A 23,808-nucleotide genomic window follows, 5' to 3' on the forward strand; every position below is an offset into this window, starting at 1 on the left:
TTCAAGAAAAAAGGGTGGCAAAGAAAAAGACAGAAAAAAAGATTTAAGGAGCTCACAAAGGCAATGATTTCACTCCTTAGCAGCTTCAACTCCCGAGAGACATTGCTTTTGATGTAAAGGTTACTCAAACACATAACTCAAAAAATGGATGAACTGCGAATATCAAGAGGGTGAATGAGTAACCTTATCAGTGACCAGCATAGTTGAGCCCACTGGACCACGTGAAACGAGTGAAGATTTGAATAGAACGCAACAATAACACCCACGTTTTTAGAGACCTTGGCATTTTCCCCATTCATTTTCTCTATAGGCATTAAAAAAAAAATCATGAAGTAAAACACCAAATCAACCAACTCCATAAACGTTTATTTGAAGCAAAATGTATATGAAAACCAGAAAAATGGTACTTTCTAATTTCTGGGTATATTATTTTATGAAAGAATGAACGACCTATCCAACAGTCTAAAAAATGTTGGGTTAAAAACAACCCAGGTGGGTTGAAAATGGACAAACCCAGCGATTGGGTTAAATGTTTGCCCAACATACTGGGTAGTTTTATTTAACTCAACTATTGTTTAAAAATGAGTGTATTGTTGCTTAAAATGAACTCAAAGTATGTTGGAAATTAACATTTATTAATAAGTTTAATGAATAATAATTAAAACAATAAACATTTCTTAAATTGCTTATTAATAAATGTTGACCTTTTGATTATTATTGTTGCCTCTAGTAATTATGTGTCTGATTTTGGGTTCATTTTAAGCCAGCCATATAGTAATTTTTAAATAATAGCTGAGTTAATTAAAACTACCGAGTATGTTGGGCAAATATTTAAAACAACCCAATCACTGGATATGTCCATTTTTCAACCCAAGTTGTGATGTTTTAGTGAATGAAGCATTGTAAATAACAAATCAAATTAAAAAAATGATAGTACAATATAAACTATTTAGTTAAAGTTATTGATTATTAGTTTAAAAGCAATTTTTATTAATTGCTAAATATTTAGCTATACAATTCTAAGAATGTAAGGTGAACGACTCAACATCATTCACAATGATTAATGGGAGAGAGTGGTTGTTGCAGAACTTTTTTGCACTCATGATTAGAGTAAATTAAAACCAATTTACTGTTTTTTTTCTCTTGTTTTCTCTTGTAATATTAGATCAGACCATTCAATAACACACACACACACTTTGACCCTTTTTGAACCCTGTTTGAATGTCAGCATTCAAAACCTAGTCAAAAGAGCACAAATGAAGCCACACATCTCCACTCAGCAACAATGCAGTGACAAGCTAAACCGTGTGGTAATAAGACATTTCTAAATGATTAATACCCTCGAGCACAGTTTGAGTCATGCATCAAGTTCAGCCCTCAAGAAATAATAAAAAATGCTGTTATCAAATCATTACTGACAGGGATTGCGCATTAGCAATTGCAGGAGATTGTCTATAAATAATCATGCATGAGTGAAAGGCATTTATTTACATAGAATGAAGTAAAATTGTTATGTGGTATAGCAGAGAAATAAAAGAAATATTGAATCGGTTTCAGTTAACATTCTTGTCAGTATTTGTTTGGCCCAAGGCAGATAACATATTTTTGTTTTGTCTTTTCAGCAGCGAGTGAGAGAAAATTCCATTACATGCCGCAGGTACATGGGTCTATTAGGCTGCGGATGACAAAAATCACATCCCACCATAACACTAGACAAAACTAAACAGAATGGGCAAAATGGACAGATGCAGAGAAAGGAAAATCCGGTTTCATTTGTTAACGTTAGTTAACTACATTAATGAACAATACTTCTACAGTATTTACTAATCTTAGTTCATGTTAATCTCAACATTTACTAAAACATTTTAAGATCAAAAGTTGCACTGTCAACTAAACATGATTTTTTTTTTTTTTTTTTTTTTTTTTTAACAAAGTTGAATATGTGCTATAAATATGCATCTATCATTGTTAGTTCATGTTAGTTAATGCATTAACTAATCTTAACAAATGAGATGTTAACAAGTGTTTCCGGAAAATCATTTAAATCCAAACTACCTCAATCTTGGATACACTCTTAAAAATAAAGGTTCCAAATGGGTTTTTTCACAGTGATGCAATAGAAGAACCAAAGGATCTTTCAGTAAAACAGAACCATATTTTTTTGTGTAAAGTGTATAGAACATTTTAATATTCTAAAAGAACTGTTTTCTACTTTAAAGAACTTTTGTGCAATTCAAAGTTTCCACTGATGTTAAAGATTCTTCATGGAACTATAGATACCAATATATTTTTAAGAGTGTATAACCTCAAATCAAAAGAAGAAAATATGAACATCCTGACAAAAATTCAGGACTAATTTAAATGTTTGGTAAAATGACTATTGAAGAACAATATGATATGATCCAATTGATTGTGGCAATGTGGACTGTATATCTGCACCATCTGTCTATGCGAGAAAACAATCACATGCACTCCTTGTCTAGGTGACCTCTTGAAATGGACAAAGGTGACGTATTGTTTAAAGGGTGCAAGATCAATGTCCTGCTGGTCAGCTTATGTAATGCACAGTTACTCTCAATAGGGCAAGAATCGCATCTGTCTGTCAAAGCAGCGGTGACTCATTTAAAACCTAGACTCATTTGTTCCCTATACTGTCATTGATTCTACCATCAAAGCCCTTCCAATACATGCAGCGCCTAATCTATTATGTGCAGGAGCCACACTCCTGTGATTTCACTATTTATGTCCGCAGTGGGTCAGTTTTTTTTCAAATTTTATGACTCTGTTTTGATCATGCATGCACCCGACCACATGATTTCATAAGAACTTGCTGGTCAGCCGACAAACTAAACTAGCTTTTGCATTGTGGTGTTCTCTCCGGATTTACGATTCTTTGCAGCCTTTAGAAACTGCCTTCAATGCTCTGGATCCTGTACTGGAAACCCAAAGTAACTCACTCCCGCTAAACGTTTACTCTTTGAATTCTTGCACCCGGGAACAATACAAGTCGACAACATTATAACTAAAAGTTTGCTACGTAGTATTTCCTACTAAAGTAAGGTGGTATTTGACTCTAATCAAGCAGACCGGGAGTGGCGTTGGATGGGAACATGCCCAGTGCATTATGGGTGTTGAAGCTTTCCTACCTATTTGGCAAAAGTGACGACAACAGCATTTTCTCTAGTCAGGTAGCAGGAATTTAAAAAACAAAAGAAATTCGCCTTTCTACTGTATAGGGAGCCATGTTTTTTTGAAAGCCCATTTTGCCAGCAGTGAAGTACCCCTTAAATAAAAATACAACTCTTCATTGTTATTTCATGTTAGCTAAGGTCCATTAAATAATATTAACAGACAACTTTTGATTTAAATAATAATGCATTAGTAAATGTTAACAAATGGAACCTTATTGTAACATGTTACCAAAATAGCTATTATTTTCCCATTTCAAATTGAACAAACTTATTTTTGTGGAATGTTCTGCTTGCAAAGTGTGCTTATGCTGTGACAATTGTGTTGATATTTTGCAATCCAATGCAGTGACATTCAGACATTTTTAGGGTCACTGTATTGTGGATGGAGAGATTATCATTTCTCCTCTTCTGTAAGCGAGAAGGCTGCATTAATGTCCATTCCCCTATGAGCTTGTGAAACAGGACACTGGCCCCATGAGTACTCTGCTTTTCTGGGTCAGGAAGACAGGAGCCATGGCGAGAGTAGCCATTTGTATATGTGTGTCTGTGTACACATTTGTGCGACTCCACACAGTGAATTTTGAGCCCTTTGAGACACTAGTATGATTCTCCAGCTCGGACCACACACACCCCTCAATGACCTCCAACCACTGTTTGCAGAGTAAGCAAAGACCTTCACTACGGTAATCAGAATCCACTTCCAAAACCTCATCCCCTCATTTACACCAAAAAAAGAAAAAGGAAAGAAAAACATGAGTGTCACCTCTTGCGACCTTCTGTGTGAAAACACCCTTCTTAAGCAGCTGATATAAATGTATGAGCAGAGAAATAAAAAAGAAGACTTGAAACAAGGTGGATAAAAAAATTTAACAGACCTCCTCTTCTCTCACCCCATCCGAAATGAATGCGCAGATACAGGCTACACTTTTTGTTCTGCCTCTCTGCATGTCAATGTCTAATTTTGACCTTCAAATGCACTCTCCTTTCAAGTGCCCTTCTGACAGTATGGCAGCGTATCAGACAGCTGATGCTTTCAAAACAGGAATGCACTGATATAAAGTGCCACTCTTCTGTACGGTTTTAATGAAATTTAGAGGAGAAAAATACACAATGCAATATGTCACTATGCACCAAAAAGCAATTGTTTAGAACAGTGAATCCTTCCAATCCTATATTTTTTATTGCAGTTCCCGCAGCTTAAGACCATTCCCTCTTGTTTCTAGTTTCTTTTCATCAAATCGTAATGACATGAAACTTGTGATAGCATTTTTTTATTAAATAAATAATATCATAGCCAGCTTGATCCCAAAATCATGTCAGTCCTGATCCCATTAAATCCTAAAGGACAAAATCATGTCCAGGTTTGCATTATTTTCAAATGAATATTGTTTCACTTGGAAATACATCATATTACAGAAATCAAATGCATTGTTTCAAGTTGTCTTTAAGTACAGGACTTCTTGCAACGCTAATGAAATTGTCTTGTGTGCTAAAAGGGATGTTCCCAGATCAATACAAGTTAATTTGAAAAATATGTTTACAGTAATACACTTACAGTGGAAGTTAAGGCAAGGCACTGTATGGAAGTAAATGTTAAAATGGGCAGCGTTTCAAAAGTATCACCATGCAACATTTAACCATTAACCTATTGTCAACTCAGTTAAATTGATAACTTGATACTTGCAAAAAATACCCTGACATAATTTAACTAAACAAATACAAGCAGCACAATTATCTTGCCCCATAAATTTCCACACTGAGTGCAATATTGTAAAAATGATCATTCCTACAAACTGAGGGATAAGATGTTAGATTGATCTTGCTAACTTAACTTGCATTAAACGCAGAAAATTACTTTAAAGATGTAAGAAGATCCAAGTTAAAGGGTTGGTCCACCCAAAAATGAAAATTCTGTCAAACTCGTAAGACTTTTGTTTATCTTCGGAACACAAATGAAGATCTTTTAAATGAAATCTGAGTGCTTTCTGTCCCTCCATTGACAGCTACGAAACTACCACTTTGACGCTTCAAAAAAATTCATAAAGAGATTGTAAAACTAATCCATATGAATTGAGCGGTTTAGTCCAAATTTTCTGAAGAGACACGATCACTTTATATGATGGACAGATTGAATTTAGGCTTATATTCACATAAACATTCATCAATTCACACATCAGTTGTAATAAACGGAAGCTCAAGCATGTTTGTTTGACGTGCGAGCTTCTGCAAGAACCAATGAGGTTTGTTCTCTCGCATCAAGCAGGTTCGGTTGAGCTACTTCGGTTGAGCTACTTTAATGTAGTAAAATCCTACATTAAATCTATTCATCATATAAACCCGTTCATCCAAATTGATATGGATTAGTTTTACGATGTATTTATGAACTTTTTGAAGCGTCAAATTGGTAGTTGCGTAGCTGCCAATGGAGGAACAGAAATCTCAGATTTAATTTAAAATATCTTCATTTGTGTTCCAAAGATGAACGAAAGTCCTTGGAAAAACATGAGGGTGAGTAAATGATGACAGACCTTTCATTTTTGGGTGAACTAACCCTTTAAATCTTGGTTAAAATTCAGAATTCAAATTGAAATTTCTGCTTTTTTGTTTAGAATAAAAGAGCAAAATGAAGAGAACCATCTCTCCACATGAGCTCAGGAATAGCGGCTTATGTAACCCACACAATTCTAAATATACTGATGCAGGACTGGCCATGGAGGAGTGGAGTGAACTACATGATAAGATCCAGAACAACAAATACATGAACAGAGGTCAGGGGGCTCTTGCATCGCTTGGTTTTATAATGAGATGCTAATAGGCCAAGAAGTTGTTGTAGGGAGACCGCAGAGAGAGAATTTGTTAGAGATGCTGGTATAGAGAACTGTGATTGAAATTCACTCATGATCACAGGCAGCTATGATGCCCCCAAAAAGGGTCTAGCAAGGCAGTGCACTAGGTTTTTTGAAAGAAAGACAGACCATTACGCAATATCTACATTTAAAAAGATCAGTCATTACGTTATCTGCAGCCAATAACCTTGAGACATTGTGTGAAAGATGGGGGTGACTGACCATCACACAATCAACCCCTGGAGCTAAAAAAGAGAAAAGAATACAACCCAGCAGGCATTTAGCAAGCGGCCAGCAATGGAAACCATTAAAGATGCAGGAATAAACAGAACCTAGATGACATTCTCCTGACTGGATCTCATCAGATCCAAACTCCCTGAATGCTCATGTTTTCAAAAGACACCTGATGGCCCATGAGAGATGCATAAAGCAATCAATTATTGACCTTATAGTCTGTATTTCAACAGTCCTGTCATCTCCATCTGGAGCTCTGCATTGATTTGTTCCATAAACAGTGCTGAAAAATTAAACTGTCAATCAAAGGAAATAAAAATTTAGAGACACAATCAGCAAAACGTAAAGGACCGTGACAGCTGAGTTTGTAGGATGATAGGCAACATATCCTGTAGGTTATTTGTGGAGGCATTTTAAAATGATACTTTATTGAAAAACTGACATATTCTGCATCTTTCAGCCCCTGAGATGGCTCCATGTGGCAGCTGAATTTCTGAAATGTGACTGGACAGTTCAGTGTGACGGCTGTGTGTCTGTGGACAGGGGAAAAAAGGCCAGTGCGGCCCATCTGCTGTGTGTGAGCACATCGTGTGTGACAGAGAAACATGCTGAGGGAGAGATTATAGAGTGATAGAAAGAATACTGGCACTGGTTTCATCCTGTTGAAGTTTTAGGTTATGGATCAATTCAATTTTAAGAGCAACTGCATGAATGCAAATGCTTCTACTCAAAACTCAATTCCATTCATTGAAATGTGTTGGACCACAATTCATAACACAACACAAGTGCATTTTCAGCATTGCTTGTACTTGTAAATTATTTCTGGTTTTGGTGTTGGAGAATTTAGAAATTGCTCCCTGTCAAGTGACAAACAAGTTGTTAGTCTACCCTTAAACTACAGGCTTTTTTATGCCACAGAAAAAGCAGTTAAGTATTGGAACATTTTGTACTTTGTTTCTCAAAGACATTGTGGTATTTTTACCTGAATTTCCATGCCCTGTTCCAGTAATCGTTTGGCTTGGTTCTCCACCTCCAGACGAGCTCGACTGATGAACAGCAGGTCATTTTCTATGACATCAATACCTGACAGATCAACACCTTGGGACAGGTAATCTGAAAGGAATGGAACAAAACATTTTTAAGCTTTTTAAAAGCATTTTTTTAGTTGTTAAAATAAGGGGAATCAACCAAAACTAAAATAATTCCCTTTTATTCTATGGACAAATGTTTTACAAGACCCCTTTTTTTTTTTGTTTTTCTTTTTTTTTTTCATAAACATGGTCAGTCATATGTTTTTGTGATAGATAACAGGAACATGTCATATGGAGGATGAGCATGTTTGCACACCCCTAGGAACCCGTTTGAGTCGCATGCAAACCGTCCTCTTCGCAATTGTCTGCACTACGTAGGGGGTCTGGAAGCCACCCGACCCATCATCGCAGAAGGCTGTGGAAATTATGCTCAACTTTTTTTTAGCGTGAAATACATCAAAAACTGTTGGAAGAGAGGCTTCAGAAAACACTCAAACAGTGCTAATGTTGGCAGCTTCCTACTTAGGGCTGATTAAACTCGTCGCAAAGAGGGATCAGGGGTACTCAACAGGCAGGCCGCATTCGACCCATCAGCATTAAGTTTGTGGCCAGCATCATGCTAAATATGAATGTATTTCTATTATAATTTGCACTCGAAAGTAGCACGAATATTAGGCAATATGACTTCATGTTTGCGTCATTTAAATGCAGTTGACACTGACACTTTGCAGCAGAGTCCTGCACAAGGGAAAACATGTTTTCCATCCCCTGATTTAAGAACTCTTACAAGAGCGTTATAGCATTACGTTTCTCTCGCCCAACATTACTACAAATTTTTTTTATTCGCACACGTGCTCCTAAACACATTTTACATTTCACACACATAGAGCCTATTTTTAGTCAAATGTGAGTGAAATGCTCAAGCCTTGTCACCTTTCTGATTTACATTCAAAATGAACAGAACTCATTTTCACCCTGAGCTTTATGCATTTAGAGATTTTTTTTCTTCATGTTCAGTGACACTTTAAATAGGATAACCATTAAAGGGGACCTATTATGCCCCTTTTAACAGGATTATAATAATATAAGTCTCTGGTGTCCCCAGAATGTGTCTGTGAAGTTTCAGCTCAAAATATTGTAGCTTGTCAAATTTGGGTGTGAGCAAAAACACACCGTTTTTGTGTGTGTCAATTTAAATGCAAATAAGCTGCTGCTCCCGGGCCGCCTTTCCAGAAGAGGGCGGAGCTTTAACAGCTCGTACTTCGGTTGCTCAACAACAACAAAGCTGGAGAATCTCACGCAGCCAAAATGAGGATTGTCAGTAACGGTGTTCAGCCTTACATTGTTCAAACCGGAGTCGACACTGATGGAGAGACTCAGGAAGAAGTTACAACTTTTAGAATGAAACTGGACGTTTCTGAATGGTTAGTGGATAAATTTATGTAGTTGCTGTGGAGTTGATTCAACTCATCGACTAGCATGTGCCGTCATGTTAATCTTTTGTGCAAATCCAGCGTTGAATTGACCCTCGTTTGTGAAGCAGTCCGCAGTCTACTACAACAACTCTTCCTCTTCTCTAAAGCAGCCCAACATGGCCTCACCCCCTTTGTTGCGTGTTCTCGGGGGCAGGGATTATGTAAATTTTAGGGTTAGTGATGTCACCAACCCAGGAAGAAGCTCATTGTCCCTACCAGCCATTTGTTGTAGTCCTTAAAAAGCGATTTCTGGAAAAGAAAATATCTCCCTTCGCATTGAACTTTGAGCGTTGTAACTTTGCAAATGTTGTTTATGCTCAAACAGCAACATTACACACTAACTAAAGTTAAAAAAGTGAAATCATAATCAAGGACTTTAAAGGACTGGCAAAACTTGGCAAAGTAATAAACTGCATTTGTAATTATTTAATAAACTAAGTAGGGTAAATATAGTCTTACGATGCAAGATTTAATTTGTGGCCCTTCGCATTTTATGTGGTTTAAATGTGGCCCTCTTGGCCTCTGCACTTGAGAAGCCCGATTTAGACGGCAGCATGCCCTGAAATGAATACATCACCAACTAGGGCAGCATCTCCTAGGATAATGTGGGATACAGGTAGAGGAGGCTTAACGTCCCAGATACACCTGAAAATATTCCACACGGGAGACCAGCTGTTATTCACAACCGTTCGTGTGATAAAGTATGTTTACAAGCTGCTCAATTCATAAAATGCAATTGAAATTAAAAATGAATTTAAGCAAAATTGATTATTAAATCTAAATCCATAAAATGATTCCATGATTGGAACCCCTAAAAAGTTCTATATATGAAATGCCTGACGGAACCTTCAAGGTTCTATATAGAACCTTTTCTTCTAAAAGTGTATTATAGAGCTTTCTTGAAGGGGTAGTTCACTATCAACATTGGACCCCACTGAAGAGACAAAAACACCATTATCATTTGTGCTGCACAAAAAAAAGAAATCCATACAGGTCAATTAGCCATTCAGAGAAGTAAATGTAGTGTGTGTGCACATCTCTAATAAATACACAATTGTTTTATGCAAGAAGCATATGCACAAGAGCATCCAGACTGTGAACTTCAAAGAGTAGAAGATTCTTGCAAACATGAGAGGGGAAAGAAACAGCATCTCTAAACACAGGGTGCCACACTGAACAGGCCTCTGAACAGACAGCCCGTGAGTCAGAGATGCTGACTGATACGGATACAGTGGCACCAAGCAGAACAATGTCACTACATAGATCCACTCATTAGCGCCTTCTGAGGGCACACACACCATCTGACAACTCTGTGACTCAATTTGCAGACTGCTAACAAAGATATCATAAAGAACCCAGAGCTGTCTCATTAGAGGAGGTCAGATATCTTGCTGAGGAAATAAACCCATACTGTAGCACCCAGATGCTTTGAAGCGACCTTGAGTTTGTGGTTCAAAATCTGGAGAGTTTGAGAGTTGTATGAAACAGGTGGCTTCCACACAGGAAAGCAGGGGGGAGTCTTTGGCTCTGCTTCATGAAGGTAGGCCCAAAGCCAGACTAAAATCAACAATCCCTGCCAGAAGTCTCTGTGTTTCAGCGCATTTTCATTTCACCTCTTTTTCACCCTCTCCTGCTTCACCCTGCTAGAGCACAACAATTATATTGTCCTAGAAGAAAACCACAATACTGAAGGGTCTCAATTAGCAATTTATCATTTGCACTTTGATAACTAGAGATGAATCTATTGCTAAACTGTTGGTTCTAAAAGGACAAATGGATGCAGGGATTTAACATGACACAATGATTCTGTAACTCAGGCTATGTTTGGAATGGCATGCTACTAGGGCTGCACAATTAAATTAATCAAAATTGCAATGGGGCCTTTTGTGGTTATTAAACAGCAAAAGGCTGAGATTTAATTAAATATAGCATGCACACGCTGCATTCTACAGCACTCTACTCTGTCTGCAATCTACTACTCATACTTACAAGTGTTCGCTTTAAAGGATTAGTTCACTTCAGAATTCAAATTTCCTGATAATTTACTCACCCCCATGTCATCCGAGATGTTCATGTCTTTCTTTCTTCAGTCGAAAAGAAATTAAGGTTTTTGAGGAAAAAAACATTCCAGCATTTTTCTCCATATAGTGGACTTCAATGGGGACCAACAGTGCAGCTTCAAAGAGCTCTACATGATCCCAGATGAGGAATAAGAATCTTATCGATCTGTCATTTTCTAAAAATAAATAAAAATGTATATACTTTTTAACCACAAATGCTTGTCTTGCACTAGCTCTGCGATGCGCGTCCATGACTTTGCGCATTACGTAATCACGTTGGAAAGGTCACACGGTAGGTGGAAGTACCGACCCAACAGCAGGGTATGGTAGGGTCATCTAATATGGGTCATCTAATATGGTAAAACATCTAATTTTCTCCTCCAAATTCAAAGTCGTCTAACATCGTTCGTTGTTTTACCTTTTTTTGTGTAAAGGCCGTTTGACTTAGGTCTTTGCATGTTCGCTTTGTAAACACTGGCCTACGTCACGCGTGACCTTTCCAAAGTGATTACGTAATGCATGAAGTCATGGACGCGCATCGCAAAGCTAGTGCAAGACAAGCATTTGTGGTTAAAAAGTATATAAATTTTTTGATGACCGATCGTTTCACTAGATAAGACCCTTATTCCTCGCCTGGAATCGTGTAGAGGACTTAAAAGCTGCACTGAAACTGAAATTTGGACCTTTAACCTGTTGGTAAACACTGAAGTCCACTATATGGAGAAAAATCCTGGAATGTTTTCCTCAAAAACCTTAATTTCTTTTCAACTGAGGAACGAAAGACATGAACATCTTGGATGACACGGGGGTGAGTAAATTATCAGGAAATTTGAATTCTGAAGTGAACTAACCCTTTAAGTCATTTTTACACAATACTGGGTGCAAAATAATCCAATATTTATTTCTGAGATAACAGTAACTGGGCATCACTTGCTAATTTAAAGGGATACTCCACCCCAAAATGAAAATTCTCCCATCATTCACCATTACAGATGTATTAGACTTAATTTCTTAGAAAAAAAAGAAGAAAAAAAAAAAAAATCATCCATCTCTGTGATATTCATTGCATCACAATTCGCATACTATCCGTCCTAAATAGTATTCGAAAATAGAATTAGTGTGTCCCAAATCGGATTATGTTGAATTGAGTATTCCAAAGATACCCGGATTGTCTACTTTTTCCAGTTAGAATCCGAAGTGCAGATCCATGTACACTCTTCACTGTTACTATTGCCCACAACCCATGGTGCCGTGGACGAGGACACATAACTAAGCGACAGAGTGTCTGTTAAAGACTCAATTATGTCAAAGTAATATGTCCCAAAGCTGAAAGACTCTTCTGCTACACACTCAAAAGTATGTACTTTTTCTTCAGAAAAATAGTACATATTTTTAGGGCATAGTATTTATTTTTTCATAATATAATTTTTTTTTGGGGGGTGGAGTATCCGTTTAAATACGCATGGGATGCAGTACATATGGTGTACTGTGCAGTAGGAATACACTAGTATTACGTTTTGAACGTAGCCACAGCTTCCCTCTCCCAAATGAAATCATGCTGGGGTCATGAAGGTCAGAGGGCAGGTCAGGGGGAGGGGCATAGATGCACGTTCAATCAAAGTTCTTGACTCTGTATTTTCGGTGTTGCAGAAAAAGACGCTTGTGTGTTTTGGCTCTTCACAGGCCCTTTTTTGTAGAAGCACTGGAGAACCATTGGCTCAGCATCAATCACAGTTATTACCTGCATTTATCTGGAAAGAAGCACAACAGCCACTCCACAGAGAGAAGGTGCAGCATGCAATATAGTGTAAAACGATTCTAACTGTGACCTTGGAAGTGCAATTTTTTCCCATTACGGTGGAAAAAAGAAGAGACCGATAAGAAACATTAGTGCAAATTCAATATGGGGTCTGTCTGAGGAGGTGATTCCTGCAAAGCGGGACACTCAATTTGAGATTAAAACGAAAGTGAAAAAAGGGTAATTGCTGTTAGTGTAGACTGAGTCATCTCTGAAATTCCAAGGAAGAGCATGAAAACGTCAAACGAAAGCGCAATACTAGGTTCAAAATCACTTGAATTCCAAAACTCATCACCAAATATAGCAAAGAGTCAAAAGACAAGCTCAAAACCAATCAAACTGTGCTTTGTTTTCAGTGTAAATAAAATAAAAATACAAAAGAAAACATTTGCAATGCCAAAACATCTGGATAATCTAACTAAAAGAACATCAAATGTTGACTAATGAAAGAAAATTATAGCATTTTAACACATACCCCTACAGCAGTGGAGGAAACAACTTTCAAAACAGACTGTGATAAAATGGCCATTAATCTATAGCCTGCACATGACAGACAATGGTCATGAGAACAGCCTACAGAGACTTCTGGAATCATGCTAAATCATGTGCCAAGTGACAGGAGAGAGCACTATAGCACGTTACTTCGCCTGAAAGCAAGCTTGAACCATTTCTCTGTCAAATGACTTCTTATTCTCCCACCAGACCCAATGTCTCCTTTCAACTGGACACTTCATTGCTGCGATACTTGACGGGCGAGAGAAACACAAACAATTCAGTTGGTCTGAAGTGACAAGACAGTGAATAAACGCTCCAGCAGCTTCTTGATGGAATTGCTACTTACACACTGAAATCACATCCAAAGTTCAGGCATTGTCCTCACACATCAATTTGACCAACTGGAAAAATAAGCTGGGCTCTTTCAGACAGGAGTTCAAGCTTCCATTCTATACTTCAATAAGTTCACTAAACTACAGTCGTAAACTATTGCTGCTACCGTTCGCAGTGCTACTAACATTGATGATACTGTAAACGTGGTTCGGACCTAAAAAAAGAAAAAAGTAGAAGAGATGCTAAATATTCTGGCAAAATTTAACTATACTTTATGCTTTATTAGACTATAGGCTACATATTGTTAAACCTCTCCTTTTTATTTTATTCAAAAATATTATGGGTATGCCACTATATTACCATACCATCTTATATTTCCCATAACAATAATCACATTTATTGCAAAAGTTCAAAATAAATGTGACAGCATATTTATAGAGAATATTTATTCTGTACTCAGCATGTCATTTTGTAGGGTGTTGTCTGAAGATTAAACCCGGGTAAGGTTGAAAAATGAGGCTCTTACAATAGAAACACTTGGGAAAAGATCCTAAAATTGCAGAAAAAGTATCAGGATACAGGCTTTCAGTAAGAAACGTGTGGTTTGCTTTTAGTTTCAACTAACATATGAATTATGTTGCTTGTGTATATCAGTGTGTAGTGCTTATGGCAAAAAAGCTATCAAACATCTTCTCTTTCAGCATTAACAACTTCAAAATCAGTAATATTCGTTTCATTAGCATTAGACTCCAGTATCAAAGTGTTCTGTCCTTGAATCGGATCAGATTATCAGGGAGGTGATAGAGCTTTTTGAAGGTCACCCTGAGCATAAGGGATGGCGTTTTCCCATGCCTCCCCTCCCCCGGAGCAACAAAACACGTAACAACACAGCTCTCTGGACTGTGGCAGGAAGTGAATGAAGTAGGAATGCTTTGTTGGGATTGGACGGAATCCCTATGGGATGGCTAAGCAAAGCTGAACCAACATACGCAGTAAGCAGAAGTTCACAGTCAGGGTGTCCCTGCTAATCTGCCGCCGTGAAAACACGATGTGGGGGATCCAGACTCACATTAACACTGTAACCTTGCGTCACAGGATGACGTGTTGGCCCCGCTGAGGCTGAGGGGACTTGACACTGTTTATACAACTAAAGCCTCTGAAATCTGCTAAATACAGGACAATCTCATTTCCCACAGTCTCTTCCACTGCATTTGAAGCTGAAAAATTATCGTCTAGCCACCACTAGTATGGTTCATAATTACTCCTAACCTAACGCTTCAGAATCTGAGACCGCACTATATTTAGTATAACCATCTGTATCAATTCCATTAGTTGTAAGAGTGTTTGAACATCTGTTTAATTCTGTAAAAGCATCCACAATCTCCTTGCATCATATTCCAGGCATTTGAATGTCACACAAGTAAGTTTGTCAAAATAAAGTGCCCCAAAATCAGTTCAGTCATGTGCCTGAATTTCTTCTAGCTGAAGTGCAGTGGTAAACTTGTCTAGCTCCACTTTAGACCAAGCTCAACAGATGTGCATTTATTACGCTCGGCCATGACAGAACAGCTGTAGGACTTTGGGGACTGTAGACTGCCAGAGGCGACTTTGACCACTGGGTCTGTCATCTGCATTTGGTCTGTCTCAAGTCCACATGCAAGAAAGCCCTTGGAGACACTGGGAACGTGACCAAGAACAGCTCCCGAGTCTCAGAGGGAGTAGTGAGCCAACAAAATATAACACTACAGGCCAACCAGAATTTCCTGTTTGGCTTCGGTTTTTAGGTGGCCGTTTTCTTTAACTTCTGGTCAAATGTACTTGTACAAAAGTTACCAACATGTACCAATAAAAAAGGAACATCATATCTAAAATGTAATAACAGATACTGGAGAACTGCCTAGGGACAGCAAATCACTTTCAGATAAAGTTCTCCGACCCGTCCTACCTGATACATGGCACTGGATGAGATGTAGAGAGGATAGAGAGGAAAACTTGGGTATATGGATAGACGATAAGCTTTCATATTGCTAATTTAGTTAGGAAGCTAAAAAGAAAGATTGCCTTTTATTTTAGAAATAAATCTTGTTTCACTTTAAAATGCCAGAAAAAAAAAAAGAAAAAAAAAAAAAAAACTTGTGGAAGCTATTTTTTTTTTGCCTGTGATTGATTATGGTTATATATATATTGTATATGCATGCAGCTACCTCCATTTTACAGAACCTTGATTCAGCATACCATGCATCTCTGCGTTTTATTACTAATGTGAAGTCTTTTACTCATCAATGCACTCTTTATGATTTAGTGGGTTGCGCACCATTGACTACACATAGAAAACAGCATTGGTATATCTTTATCTTTACATGGTTTTACATGGTAAGGGTTGTAGTTACCAGTTGCACTCCTCCAAGTGTTTGCTTTTTAATGTAATGTAATGTATCAGAGTTCTGACAGATCTGGGGAAAATTGCTTTTTCCCATAATAATGCACCTTGGACGTGGAATAAATTGCAAAAAGATTTAAATCTGAATACACATATATATTGATGAATAAGGAAATCATAAAGAATGTGGTCAAGGAGACTTGTAATTGTTTTTATTGTGAGTTTGCATGGCTGCTACCTTGGCCAGGTCTCTCTTGTAAAAGAGATCATTTGATCTCAATTGGACTTCCTGGTAAAATAAAATATAAAATAGTCAGAGCCACAAAAAGAGATATGACCCACAGCTCACACAGATCTCAAACACCAAGATGGCTGTAAAATCTTATTGGATGACCTACATTCAAAGCTGTTCTCAAAATACTGACATACCTGTATCCACTCATTAAATTCTATATAAAAATGGATATTAAAAATAGTTAAAATTGTCATCATTTACTCACTCTAATGTTGTTCCAAACCCCACATCCATTCATGTCGATGGCTTATGCTTTAAAATGTAAACAATGAGTATAAAAATGTAATAACCATTAAAAAAAAAAAGAAAGAAAAATGACAAAAACAGTGGTGGTAGGACCCCAAACATATGGAAGCCAGATAAGAAGCGGCAAACTGCAAGGCGGCATCCCAGAGGGTCCTGCCAGAGACCCATTGGGCTCGCTTGATTCTAGGAGGTTGCTCTAGGGAGCAGAGGCGTAGATTTTACACAACTCCTCATCCCTCACGCCTCTCCCAGTGAGCTGGCACCTGGCGTCTTACCTTCCGCTCCTGGAACCTGCGGTTGCTAAGCACAAGTTAATTCACCCAGGGCTTCTGGAGTTCTGCTTCCACTCAATGAGCATCAGTCACAGCAGCATTATCAAGCTAGAATCACACAAACACACTCAATAGGGCAGTTTATACAACAAGAGAGAGATAACGATAAAGAGAGTGGTCATTACTGACAGACACTAGACATGTCAAATGAGACGTCAGCTTTTGAAATCGAGGGAAATAGTGCTTTGGGGCTCGAGGCTCGAGGAATTGTCTAAAAATATAGAAAACATGAACACACATTCTCTCTCTCGCACTTAGGTATCTACTGAGAACTCTCTTGGGACAGGGTCTGAATAAAAGGTTTCAATATTAATGCCCACCTTTAATACTTTCGAGTATGTTCAGCTTGGAAATTTGAAGGCTTTTTTTGTGATATTTTTGAGATTTACATTAATAGAGTATTAATTTGATGAAAAAAAAGCAATGTTCCATAATTAGCCCATTCCTTTTCTTCATATCAGTGTGCACCAACACGCCCACACATGTACAGCAAGAAAGACTGAACCTAAATCACGCTTCATGCAAGGTTTGTCATGTGTGCATTATGAAGACTCAGATGGACTCACTCATCCTTGCTGAGGGCTGTTACAAAGATTTTTATATCCTTTACTTATTTACTCGCTCCTAAACTATGGATGTATGAACAATTTAGGAACAGAAATAAAAAGTTAGGAAGAGAGCAAAACAGCGTAATTTTGTGACAATACTCAGTGTCAATAAAGAGAGTAAAATTCACCTGTTGGTGTAAGCCCTATTTGAGCAACAGGGCAAGAAAGGGTTACAACTATTACACGAGACTAATCGGGAACCATAGGAGTGTTATAAACCACAGCAGAGAAAGGGAGGAAGGGGGAGGGAAAGCGAGAGTGATGAGGGGAGGTAGGAGGGAAGAGAGAGAGAGAGACAGAGCGAGAAGAGGAGGAGGAGAGAAATGAGTAGGTAGGGCATTTTGAAAGCGCTGAGTGTAGGGATGGTAAGAGAGAGAAAGACTGAGAGGGAAGGAACAAGGGAGGAGGAGAGGAGCAGATCTCTAAGCAAGATGCATGGCACTACATCCTACAACATCTGACTTCCCTGCCCCCCTTGACAGGCGAGGGAGTGCTTAGAGAAAGGCAGATAGAGGAAGACAGGCAGACTCATCCCTTCAGACAAGCATGTCCTTTATCACTCATCCTGGCATGGCTCTACTCGAACTGGGAAATATATGGGCTACCAGGTCACTCACTCTTATGGCAGCAACAAGAGGTAAAAAGCTTCAGGTTTCTGTACTCTCACTACTAGAGCATCTGCTAAGGGGAATGCATGCCATTTCATACAAGCCATAACTTTAGATATCTGTATAAAGCTGACAACTTTTTCTTTTTAAATACAGGAAATACTGTGCAGGGTTGATACCAAGAGTGAGCAAATTTACATGACAGTATGCTTTAAATTCAGAGAAGTTAAGTTCTATAGTGTGGACAGGAAGATGCATTGATTTAACAACTGTTTAGGGGAAAAAAAAAAAAAAAAAAAACTGTGCTTTGACACATGCATTGTGGAAAAAAAGCATGCTGTATTTGAAGCGGTTCCAACACAGTAACTGACACATTTAACTCAATTAATGTATGTGGAAAGAGCAAAACTCAGCAATCGAAACCCATCTAACCCATTATCCTCTTAAAGGGAAGATGATGTGTCGCTATTACTGCTTCTGTCTAGTGCTGAAAGCTGCCTTCTAGCTCAGAAAAAAAAAAAAGAGCAAGAGTGATGCTTGGAGATGTATGAGTATTCTGTTCTACATATATGGAGTATAGCCCGTGTACGCATGGTGTGGGAGTACTGCAACTCGCTCTGCAAACAACCACTCACAGTCACAGTGGGAGTCCATTATTGCAAAGGAACATTAGTTTAATGAGTTTCTATTGGGCTTAAAGCTTTTTAACCAACTTATTGCACCAGAGACCCCTTCAAAGACAAAAAGTTGACTTTGACTTTGGTTAAACCTCAAAAAGGCAATTGCATGGGTGCACAATCACTAAAAGGTCTCTCCATTACGTTTGTAATGCACGTTTTATAATAGAACAAGAGTTCCCGTAAAATGGCTTATATGAATGCTAAGGAGATGCCACTATCCTGTAGAGATTTTCAAGGTCATTTATGACTCGGGTAGGAAGACAACAAAATAATTCTAACTCTCACTTTCTTTGCACCTACCAGCAGCCAGAGAGTGAAACTACTGAGGATGGAGCTGCTGTTCTGGTGTCCCACATGAACACTGTGAAAAAGAGGGTAAATATATGACACACCGTGCACTGGCTTGACTACCTCCTTCCCTCTGGAAACCTGTGACCTTGTTGCGATTACTGTGTACTGCTGTCTACCTGACTGGTCTCCTGGAGCTCTACTCTGGCACAGCAAGTGGAGGTGTGATTTACTCAGGTGGAATACAAGGGGCAGTGGACTGTGCAGGGAGACGGTGCGGCTTTTGTTATATGGTGAGGAGAGAATGCCAGTCCTAACCTGTCACACTAAGGGAGATGCAATTCTGCTTGTGGTTCACAAAGTCTTGGAATAATCACTGAGGATGGGACATGGTGCTGTCCCTGATCAGTTCTCAAAAATCTGTTGGGCCAATACAAAGGACAAAAGGCTAAAGACAAGCCTGAATACAACACAGCTTTCATGTCAAGACCACGTGGATATTACAATGCACAAACCCTTCCCACGCTCTGAAAAAAAGGAAGAGCAGAGTGTGTTTCCATCTCCCACATCCTCCCACAGAAATCTGAGGATGCGAGGGAATGAGGTATGAGCTGTTTGGACTGCGTTTAATCAACCCTACAGAGAGGTGTTTGAGGAAACCGGGGTGTCATCACTTGTTCAGTCTGTGTCATGCTTGGGCTGATGACAGCCTTTGCTGAGGTCGTTTGAAATCACTCCTTTCAGAAAAACTAAAAAAAAGCAAACCCACAGCGGAGCAGGTACATAACAGAATGGCGTTGAAGGAGCAAAGGACACTGCCGAGATAAAGAGGCGTTGGAGTATGGTTGGCGTCTATGACATCCTGCCAACACATCAGCGCTTTGGTTGCATTTGCTACACAAGCTCCTAACAAGGACAGTCGACACAAGGGAGGGGTGAGTTTCGTTAGTCTATGCACATCTTTTATGTGCACATGTATTGCATTAAATGTTTCATCCTTTTTAGGTTCTTTCTTAATTGTTGTCCATTCACATTCTTGTTAGTTAACAGTTAGAATTTGGGTAAGTCGTACTTCAGAAGCTAAACAGTTCTGGTGTTAACACTCAGTAGCATGCCATAGAAATGCTTCTCAGACAAACCTGTAGCAACAGTTAATTTCTGGTAAAAACTTGCTGTATTACCCAACAGACATGTTAAAACAGCCACTTTGATTTTTTGCATGTGTAGGAGAATGCATACCCCTCCTGTGCTGGGATTCCAGGCCATCATGAGCAACGTCACTGTCCTCGATAACGTTGAACCTATTGACTTGGAAATGGACCCGGACACTCCTTACCCTGTCAGCTTCCAGGTGTCTCTAACAGGTTTCCTCATGTTGGAGATTGTGCTGGGTCTCAGTAGCAACCTGACTGTTCTGGCTCTCTATTGTATGAAGTCAAACCTGGTGAGTTCTGTCAGCAACATTGTAACCATGAACCTTCATGTGCTGGACGTGCTAGTATGTGTGGGTTGCATCCCACTTACGATTGTGGTGGTGCTATTGCCACTAGAGGGCAATAATGCACTCATTTGCTGCTTCCACGAGGCTTGTGTGTCCTTTGCTAGCGTCGCTACTGCTGCCAATGTCCTGGCCATCACACTAGACCGCTATGATATCTCAGTTCGGCCTGCAAATCGAGTTCTCACAATGGGACGCGCAGTGGCCCTATTAGGGTCCATCTGGGCTTTATCATTCCTCAGCTTCCTGGTACCCTTCATAGAAGAGGGCTTCTTTAGCCAGGCAGGTAACGAAAGGAATCAGACAGAGGGGGAAGATCCTTCAAACCAAAACTACACTGATTTGGGACTGTACTATCACCTGCTGGCACAGATCCCAATCTTCTTCTTCACTGCTGTGGTCATGCTGGTTACTTACTACAAGATTCTGCAGGCACTCAACATCCGCATTGGCACACGTTTCCATTCGGCGCCCAAGAAGAAACCAAGAAAGAAAAAGACCATCTCCATGACTTCCACTCAGCCAGAGTCCACCGATGCCTCGCAGAGCAGTGCAGGCAGGAATCCACCATTGGGTATGCGTACCTCTGTGTCTGTGATCATAGCCCTCCGCAGGGCGGTCAAACGGCACAGGGAACGCCGTGAGCGGCAAAAGAGGGTTTTTCGCATGTCACTTCTCATCATCTCCACCTTCCTGCTTTGCTGGACACCCATCACCGTGCTCAACACCTTTATCCTGAGTGCAGGGACGAGAACCTTCACTGTGCGTCTCAGACTGGGCTTCTTGGTCATGGCTTATGGAACCACCATTTTTCACCCACTGCTCTATGCCTTCACTCGGCAGAAATTCCAAAAGGTTCTAAAGAGTAAAATGAAGAAGCGTGTTGTGTCAGTTGTAGAGGCTGACCCTATGCCTAATAATGTGGTCATCCACAACTCTTGGATTGACCCAAAAAGGAACAAAAAGGTGACCTTCGAGGAGACAGAGGTCAGGCAAAAATGCCTCTCATCAGAGGATGTGGAATGAGCTACTGGGCCAATTTTAGGCAAATATCCTCATCAGGTAAAGAATCATTAAAAAGGGAAACCACTAATCCAAAGCAGTAAAGAACTTAAGTGTATTAATTGTACAGTACCTCAAGAGGAATAATTTATTATTATTTATTGTAATGGTGACTATTGTAGATGTCATAGATGGTAGTGTAAATACTGCATGTGCTTTATTGAAGTGGTCCTAGAGATTGTACATATACATACCTAAGTATAAACCATAAATGTAAAGTGTAAAGAAGTAGAAACTGATTCTCCTGGGTTTGTTCATTTGCATTAAATACCCCAAAAAACAGCTGAAGAGATTTTTTTTTTTTTTTTTTTTTAATCATCATGATGAACCCTACACAACTGCTTTGTGATAACGATGGGCCACATTTCAGGAGTAAAGACTCTTTTTCACTCTGTAGAGAAAGAGGTTTTATGTCTGTTCTCCTTCAGCTTCAGCCACACCAAAATATAAGATAAACACTTTTAAGAATTCAAACTATGGGTTTCATTAAGTGGATATCTACTATCTGCCCTCTACCCTGCAATAAAAGGAACAAGATAGCTATATTACTACTCAGGTCAACAAGTCAAGGGTGGACTTTCAAAGCAAGGTCTGCTTCCTTTCAAAATCACTCTCGTGGCCAGTTGGCATGAAAATAACATCTTTTTATAGGGACGAGGGAGGTGGTACACAGCATATTGTCCAATAAAGCTGCTGGGGTATGAAGTGGTTGGGGAGTGTGAAATGAAAAGGTGTTGACTTTAAATACTTGACCTTATGAGACCCATTGAGCTGATGGCATTTGATTATAGGTTAAATTGGATTAGAGGGTGATGAATGTATCTTTTGGCAGACTAGGAAAAATAATCACCCCTTGCACTGCAGTAATGAAAGGTCACACTGATCTGTGTTAGGGGCAAAGTCATACCATTGCACACCGGAAATCAAGTAAAATGCAGTTTTGAGATGCAGGTTAATTCTCAATTGGGTTGACATGCTCAAATTCAGGAATAGGTGAAAGTATTGGATGATAGCTTGCTTAGAGTGTGATCTAGTGGTGCTGGGACTAATAAAAACTTTGTGATGTCACGCAAGCAGTAAATAGAGGCGAAAATATCTCAAGGGTGTCAATAAGGCTACATATGACTCCATCATAGAGCCCTTAATTCCTAATATACTTTATCAAATTAAATAGCTTTTTCAAGCACTTAAAGATGTTTACGTTCAGCTTAAATCATCAAGTGACTGTTCTTGAGTTTATCTATAAATTACAGGTCAGAAAGCCAGGATAGCTGATCCATATTTAGAGCTCACACACTGTGCTGAATAAGAGCAAGTGGGAGTTGACGTGCATGATTGATGCATGTCTTCAATGGTTTACTACAGTGATCAACTGTAGTAAAACCTGCAGTGTCAAATCTGTCCAAACCGCTGTACCCAAGACCCAACTATCTTGGGGCCCTGTGCTTTAATATCAATAGCAATATCAATATCATCTTTTAGCTTAAATGCACTCCCCAGACAACTCCAAAGGACTCTTTGTGCCAATCGTATCATCATATGCAAGAGATCATACAGAAGCCTGTGGAGCTGTTGCCCTGTGATGAGTTGACCTAAGATTTGGGGTTGCCTCATGAATGAAGGCTTTATTGTTTTAGCTGTAAACAAGCTGTATAGACATTTCTGAGAGCCATGTTGAGAATATGGGCCCCTTTCCAGTAAAAAAGGGCTGCCAAAACTGGAACGACTCTGCTTACAAGTCGTGTTCAGGGCCTGAAAACATCCAAAGTCACATTAGCACTAATGCAAAGTACTGTTTCATTGTTAATGCCAATAAAAAGAGGTTAAGAATATTGAACTGCCTGGTATTGCTACTATTACATGTATCTTGATTTAGACCCCAGAAACCCGGTTAGCTCTTTTGTTTTTTGTTTTTACATAACACCAACAGCAAACTAAACGCCCCTAGAAATAAGGATCAAACTTTAAGCAGCATCCAAGAGGCAAATGTTCTTTCTGCTGGCCTCTATATCCACAGACTGTAATCAAACCACAAAGAGGATTGTTTCACCACTTTGGCTTTGTCTAATTGGAGCATCCTCTCCACTGTCTGCTTTCATTCACCCAATCTATTCCTCTTACTTCGCTACACTGATCGTGACATCCGCATGCCACTCATATATTCCCAGAGGAGCGAGTCACTGAGTCCAAAGTCCTGTGATTGACATATCTGCATTTGACAGACAGGTGCAGTTTGGGTGTTGTAAAAGAAACAAACAGAATCAAATCAAATCCCTTAATATACAATATTATTTCAATATGTAAGGTAACAACGTGGCTCACATGAGTGCATTTACTCAGATGTAGAA

General features: G+C 39.1%; 2 protein-coding genes across 2 annotated transcripts in view; one reads left to right on the forward strand and one right to left on the reverse strand.

The window, feature by feature from the left end:
• Positions 1–23,808, reverse strand: part of cog5 (component of oligomeric golgi complex 5) — a 77,127-nt gene that overhangs the window by 41,239 nt on the left and 12,080 nt on the right. The window contains exon 7 of the mRNA XM_048154734.1: positions 7,254–7,384. Coding sequence (XP_048010691.1) covers positions 7,254–7,384 — 131 coding nt within the window. The remainder of the gene's footprint in view (positions 1–7,253; positions 7,385–23,808) is intronic.
• Positions 17,640–21,742, forward strand: gpr22a (G protein-coupled receptor 22a). Its single transcript, XM_048154781.1, is given in 4 exon segments — positions 17,640–17,961; positions 18,916–19,786; positions 19,789–19,835; positions 20,128–21,742. Coding segments are annotated over 3 exon segments (1,389 nt in total). The 5' UTR covers positions 17,640–17,961; positions 18,916–19,741; the 3' UTR covers positions 21,425–21,742.

This window comes from Megalobrama amblycephala, linkage group LG14 (genome assembly GCF_018812025.1).
Source record: "Megalobrama amblycephala isolate DHTTF-2021 linkage group LG14, ASM1881202v1, whole genome shotgun sequence".
Classification (NCBI taxonomy): Eukaryota; Metazoa; Chordata; class Actinopteri; order Cypriniformes; family Xenocyprididae; genus Megalobrama; species Megalobrama amblycephala.